At 36.0% G+C, this 7,025-nt stretch overlaps 2 protein-coding genes across 2 annotated transcripts in view; both read right to left on the bottom strand.

Annotated features, from left to right (window-relative positions):
- LOTGIDRAFT_157182 (hypothetical protein) overlaps positions 1-1,239 on the bottom strand; it is a gene marked incomplete at both ends in the record, with an annotated part of 5,067 nt that extends 3,828 nt beyond the window's left edge. The window contains one exon of the mRNA XM_009048952.1: positions 1,098-1,239. Within this exon, the coding sequence (XP_009047200.1) occupies positions 1,098-1,239 (142 nt within the window). The remainder of the gene's footprint in view (positions 1-1,097) is intronic.
- Positions 1,240-5,563: 4,324 nt separating this feature from the next.
- LOTGIDRAFT_157184 (hypothetical protein) lies at positions 5,564-6,151 on the bottom strand (the record flags this gene model as incomplete). Its single annotated transcript, XM_009048953.1, has 1 exon — positions 5,564-6,151. One exon carries the CDS (start codon positions 6,149-6,151, stop codon positions 5,564-5,566), a length of 588 nt encoding a protein of 195 aa, XP_009047201.1.
- Between the last annotated feature and the right edge of the window lie 874 nt (positions 6,152-7,025).

Genomic DNA, 7,025 nt, shown 5'->3' on the forward strand with positions numbered 1-7,025 from the left:
TCTGCCATGAAAAGGTTTGCGTACGAAGGGACGAATCGTTTGCCCATTGCTGTCCCTGAAGTTTGTAAATATGTTTTACCATTAAATGTGAAATGTTTCGACTAAGACAAATCTCTAAAAGCTGTAGAATTGCATCGTCGGGTCTGTTTGGATCTGGGTTTCTATTAAAAGCTTTACGAACTGCCGTTAAACCAGTAGTGTTATCGATATTGGTATACATAGAAGAAACGTCGATAGAAATTAAAATAGCATTAGAGGGAACTCGAAGATTTTTTATTTTATTGACAAAATCGGTTGTGTCTTTAAGGTAGGCGCGATGTTGACATGCTAGAGGTAGTAAGAAATGATCAATGTATTCTTACACTGCATATGACTCCCTACCACAGTCAGATATAATCGGGCGGCCTTTAGGGATTTTATTCGAGATAAACCACTCCTTGGTTGGATTCTTATGGATTTTAGGCAAAGTGTACAAATGTCTCTCGCGACAATCAAGTTTGGCAGACAGATAGTCATATTGTTTCTGTTTGAGATAACTAGTTTTGACTAAATCGGCAAGAATATTGTTAATCATGTTAGCAGTTTCTTTGAAAATTGGTTTCAGTAAAATGGCATAATGTTTAGGATTATTCAGTTGTTTCTCTGCTTCTGAACCGTAATCCTCCCTATTCAGAATGACACAACATATACCTTTGTCACTCTTTTTAATAACAATGCTATCGTCTTTCTTAAGTAAGTTTAACGCTTCACGTTCCACTCGTGTGAGATTAGGCTTTTCGTGTGTTATGGGAAGGTTCGCTGTTTGGCTATTCATACTCGCATATGCTTTCAATATTTCAGGATGGAGGATTAGAAATAAACATTGCTCTAGCACCACGTGGGGGTGGTTTCGAAAAAAATATGTGCAGCTAAGATTTCGTTGAAATCGTTCAATGGAGATAATTTAAGTTAGCTATCTTTGGTGTGGGAATAAAGTTAAGTCCACGGTTTTAAGATTGAATGCTGAAGGGGTGTGAAAATTTTGCGGCTCAAGTTAACTACAGATTGGCCTAGCGGTGGCCTCTCAGTATTTTTAACCCCAGTAATTAGTTACTTACTCGATGCTTGAAGCTGGCGTATCCAAAACAAATAAATGCTGTTTGCTGTTTCTTGAGACCAATGAAGATTATCAACTGGTTCGAATTCTTCTTCGTAGGGTGGTAAGATTGTCGCGCTGTTGATACTGGACTCCATCAGCATGTTGTTGAGAGTGGTGAGGTTCTGCTTTCTTCGAGATTTTATTTGAAATGGGTATACATGTGAAGAGGATCTTGGAGTTGGGAAGGTTTTGTTGGCTGTGGCGATTAATTTCTGGGCTTGGTTAAAGGAGGTCTTTAGTAGCTGATTACGGTTGTTGAGGCCTACATGATGAATAAAGGTAGTAGGTTTGGGATCATGGTCGTATGATTCCAGGATTGGCTGTATGTGATGGATTTGGGCACCGGGGTAAGAATGTATTTCAGTGTCTGAACTGGTTTTGGAAATTCGATTCAGGTTAGATGATCCAATAATTAAGGTAGATTTCTTTAGAGCGGGTAGCTTCCATAAAGATTTGTCCTTGGTTTGGTGATAATACGGTTTGGTAGCTGGATCTGGTTCGAGGGGGGGGGGGAAGTCTGGATACACGTCTCGACTTGGATGGAGACTGAGAGGTGGTTTGCTGGTCCAAAAACGCACAGAAGGAAGAAAGGTTGGCGGATCCTGGATCACGTGGTGAAGATTCAGATGGTGTGGAAGGGGAAGACGAGTCTGAAAGTGAAAAGAGAAGGGGAGTGTGCTCTCTATGAGAGCGTTTACCTATGTCTGCTGGACTAGGAGTAAGTGAACTTCGGGCTCGTTTAGGGATTTGGTTCGGCAGCGTCGTGGCTCTAGATGGTGCAGGTGTAGTGTCCATACCAGTTGGTAGAAATATGGTTACTCTGGTTTTTGTTTCGTTGATTGTTTGGTAAAACTTGGTGATTACAACTTGAGTGAGACGTTTCCCATAGGAGCGACGGGCCCAGGACAGGGCATGAGAAACGATGCGGTCGACGGCAGATGATGACTTGGTACGAATGGTGGTCAGCTTCTCTTGAAGTGTGGTGTGCTTTGGTAATGGTCGATCAGGACCTGCGTAACCTTAGAGAGCCATGTCCGATTGAGGGATCTAATATTCGCGTCAACATCTGATGTTTTCATTGCTGGACGGATAAAACTATCCAACTCAGAGACTTTGCGTTTGAAGGTAAACGCTGGTTGGCCTTGCTGTTGAAGGGTAAGGATTGCCAAATGATGGAGGCACTGCAAAACTTGGAAGAACACCTTCACAAAGGGTTCTTCCTCCTTATGAGTGGGGACTGGTTGGCGTCGGAGGGCTGATCGTTTCTGTTGCTAATCAGATCGGTGGTTACCTCTGGATTGGTAGGCTGTGTTGTAGGTAGGTCGGCGATGAGGTGGGATATAGCTGGATGGGTTGGTTGATGGATTAGAACTAACTTTGAATTTTGATTATACCCGAGTATTAATTTAAAAGGATGGATTAGATTATCTAATCTAATTTACACGAAAGAAAAACATAAATAATGGAAATTAGATTCATTAGATTAATGCAAATTTTGGTAGCGAAAGTTTGTTATATGCACGAGAAACAAGTGTCAAAACCCTAACATACACAATATATACATAGTCGTTTCTGTTGTTGGTCAGGTCGATGGTTACCTCTTGATTGGTAGGGGCTGTGGGTGGGTCGGCGATGGGGTGGGATATAGCTGGATGGGTTGCTTGGTGGTCGGTGATTGGTAGGTGGTAGAGGTCGATGGAAGACAGGGCCGTTGTAGGGTACGTGATATTAGTTTGGTTGATGATTAGTGTTTCTATGTCTGGCCAGTGGGTTGTTGTAGTTGGGGAGCATAATGAAAATAACTTGAGGTTAGAAAGGGAATTTACAGCGGATGTAACAGGAGGAAACTGTATATGCTAACGTGAAAATGTGGGGATCAAATTATGAAAATAAGTCAAACTGGGTTTGGGGATATATAAAGTAAGATGAAAGTTATGATGAAAAATGCAAAAAAAATATATTTAGGTGATAAATAACGCTAACAATGTTGTGAAAAATTATAACAAGTAAAACAAAAACATACGCAATTGACACGAACCGGTTTTCGAAATATTATCCTTTTTCAAGTGTCGAGGAATGGTTATGTAATGAGGTTGAATTTGCGATTTATATAGTAGTCAGTTAATAGAGGTTTTTGATTTTCTAAAAATTATTGAGTGAATCATGCCATATCTTTGATCAGTTGAGGATTAGGATTATTTTTGATTTCTTAATTAGTTGGGTCATATCTTTGATCAATGGAAGATTATAGAAATATTGGATTAGATTTTGATTATATCTGAGTAATTATTCAGGAGGATTAGATTATCTCAGAGTACAATTTACATAAATGAAAAACATAAATAAACAGAAATCAAGAATACAAATAAATAAATAAATAAACATGAGAAATATTTGATAAAATAATCGGGATTAGTGAATTATAAATTGATTAGAACTAACTTTGAATTTTGATTATACCTGAGTAGTAATTTAAATGGATGGATTATCTCGGAGTATAATTTACACGAAAGAAAAACATAAATAATGGCAATTAAATTTACTTGGTAAGATTAAAAGATTAATGCAAATTTTGTTGAAGAAAGTTTGTTATATGCACGAGAAACAAATGTCAAAATCCTAACATATACAATGTATACAAAAAAATATATATAAATATATATAACATGAAATAAAATATACCAAAGTCAAAATAAATTGTCTGATCTGGCCTGGCACGGACAGTATTAGATTTCGGGGAAGGGAGGGTTTGATCTCCCAAATGTACAGGCCTAGGGTGGAGCAGACACTTTATTTAGAAATTAGGATTAAGGGTCTGCAGAACGGTAGGCTAACATTAATAAATTTATATTTTGATCCCAATCTCGCTTATCCTTAGAGGCATAAGTCGATAACATATCTTTTATGGTTCTATTGTTTCTTTCTATCATACCATCTGATTGTTGTCTAAATGGACTTGTCCTAGTTTTAACAATTTGCAATAATTTGCACATTTCAGAGAAAACATCAGATTCAAAATTAGACCCCTGATCAGATTGTAACTCCATGGGTACGCCAAAAATGCTAACAACATCATTTATTAGTTTTTCAGCAATAGTTGTAGCTTTTGATCTTTTATAGGTATAGCTTGTACCCATTTGGTAAAATAGTCACCAACTACAAGAATGAATGAATTTCCTCTCTCTGTTAAAGGGAGAGGACCCACTATATCGAGAGCCCATCTTTCCATTGGTTCTCCAACTTGGTAAATTTTTAATGGGGCTTTTGGATGTTTATAAGGAGGTTTTCTGGAAGCACATTGGTCACAATTTTTACACCAATGTTTTATGCCAATCCCCATTCTTGGCCATAAATAGCGCATTCTAATTTTTGACAAAGTCTATTTATACCCTAAGTGTGCTCCAGTTATATTATTATGAAGCTGTTGAAACACAATAAATTTTAAACATTGTGGGAGTATAATTATATGTTAATTGACCAGTATCTGTCTCCCATGAGTTACACAATATACCTTGTTGTAAACTCAAGGTATTATATCTTGGCCAATAATATTTGATATCACCATATAATTTGGAAATATCTTGCCAATCTGGCCTTTTACCTTTCTTTAACCAGGTAAGTACTTCTTTTATGTCTTTATCTTCATTTTGCAATTCAATTATGTTATTATTTTGTAGCTCAGTTTCATTTAATTGGATAGTATCAATATTTACGGTTTCAATTTAAAGATCGACTTGTTTTGATTTTTGCAAGTTTTCAAGATTTTCAGCTTCTAAAGTTTCAGAACACGAATCTTTGCTGTATTTCTCTTCAGCTCTCATGCAATGACGACAGTCTTTATCAAAGCAAGGTCTCCGTGATAATGTGTCAGCATTAGTATGAGATTTTCCTGCTCGATATTCGATTTTAAAATGGGGGGTTGCTAGGAACTCTAGCCACCGAGCTATTTGGTAAAAGCCACTGGTTAAATCTATTGTCGAATATAGAGATGAATCTCCAATTGCATCTAATATCTGGGGAATTTGAGGTAATGGATGAGAATCTTTTAATGTATAATAGTTCAACGTTCTATAATCAATGCATATTCTTAAGGCATTATTATGTTTTTTTCGCAGTATGACTACAGGATTGCACCAAGGGCTTTCAGAAGGCTCGATAATACCTTTTGTTGCCATTTCAGATATTTCCTTTTCTGCTTCTTTTGCTAGAGCTAGTGGAATTCGTCTGGGAGCTTGTTTTATTGGCCTTGCACCTTTTATGTTGAACTATATGTGTCATGCCCAAGTCATCTAGAGTTTTCAAAAAAACATCTTGAAAATTGATAAGTAGATTTTTTAGTTCATTTTGTTCATGTGCTGACAAATCTGAGGATGCCTCCTTATTTAAAAGTTCTAAATGGTCTGGAAGGGAATCCTTACAATGTTTTTACATGTTCACTTCGTTAACATGCACAGCATCTACATGACCTTCTATTAATTCCTCGTCATGAACAGTCTCAATGTTGGCGACCACAGAATTCTTGTAAAGCTTTAGATCAGTATCATTAACGTTTAAAATTCTTAATGGAATTATTCCCTTACTAGGATTAACTAATGTTTTAGCCACCAATGCTTCATACTTTTCTGTGAATTTGTCACTTGGTTCAACATATACTGTATTTGTATTTGGAATGGGATCTATTACGTTTCCTAATATAATGGTCTCAGAGAGTGCAGGAATAATGGTATCTTCAGCAATAGATACTCTACTACACTCTTTATTCTGTCCCTCTTGGAAAGAATAGATTGGTACTTTTTCTCCTTTAATGCTCATACATTTATTTTCTAACAAAAAATTGATTGAATTTTTACTTAAAAAGTCCATCCCTAATATTACTCTTTGTGTTATTTCAGCTATTAAGAACTGGTGTTTAAAATTAAATGATCCAACCGTTATATTGACAGTACAACTACCAACAAATGGACGTTTCTCACCTGTTGCAGTTACTAAATGTAAGTTATCATTGGGTTCCATTTGGAATTTGTTATCCTGTTGTAAAGTTTTAAACAAGGGCATACTTATTATAGATACTGAAGCACCAGTGTCTAATAAAAATTCAACATTTGTCTCATTAATTTTCCCATTTGTGAACAAGCCACGATTATTATTACCTATGTTACTAATTGCTATAATTTTGGGTCTGTCTATAAAGCTTGCTGAATTCTGACCCTCGAAATCAGCAATTACATGTTTCCCGAATTATTAGTATTTTCTTGAGTATTTACAAAATTATGAGAAGTGGATTGCAAATGTCTTTCAGAACCTAAATTATGATGATTAACATCTTGGGATTCCATTCTTCTATTTAAAGAAGTATTGGCTGTTGGATATGATTGCCTGGTAAGTTTTCTGATAGACATTGCGAGTTCCGAAAGTGACTCGGATTTCCCTTTAACTTTACTTTGCAATTTAGCTCTGAACATGTCAGACCTTTCAATTGAACCAAATCTAAAATTTAAAGTTTTAACTAAATTCTCAAAATTTTGTCTGTCAGTTTGGCTCATCTCCATTAAAATTATTCTTGCATTTCCTGATAAGGAGCTTGCCAAATATAATGCTTTTTCATTATTGGTCCAATTATTTAGATCAGCAATGATATTAAATTGAGTAATATATTCGTCAAAATCTTCCTCTCCATTGTATTGCTGAGGTTTAATTGTAACTCTATGACGTCTACTATGTATTTGGGAATAATGGTAATTTCATTTTGATCTATTGCAGAATTTGTAATGTTATCGTTATCACTGAGGGTTAAATTAGAAGAAGAATTGGTATTAGAAGAGTTCCCAGCATTTAAAGTTTTATTTATCATTTTATGCAACTCTGTAATTTCATTATTTAATTTTAT

This window comes from Lottia gigantea (genome assembly GCF_000327385.1).
Source record: "Lottia gigantea unplaced genomic scaffold LOTGIsca_13, whole genome shotgun sequence".
Classification (NCBI taxonomy): domain Eukaryota; kingdom Metazoa; phylum Mollusca; class Gastropoda; family Lottiidae; genus Lottia; species Lottia gigantea.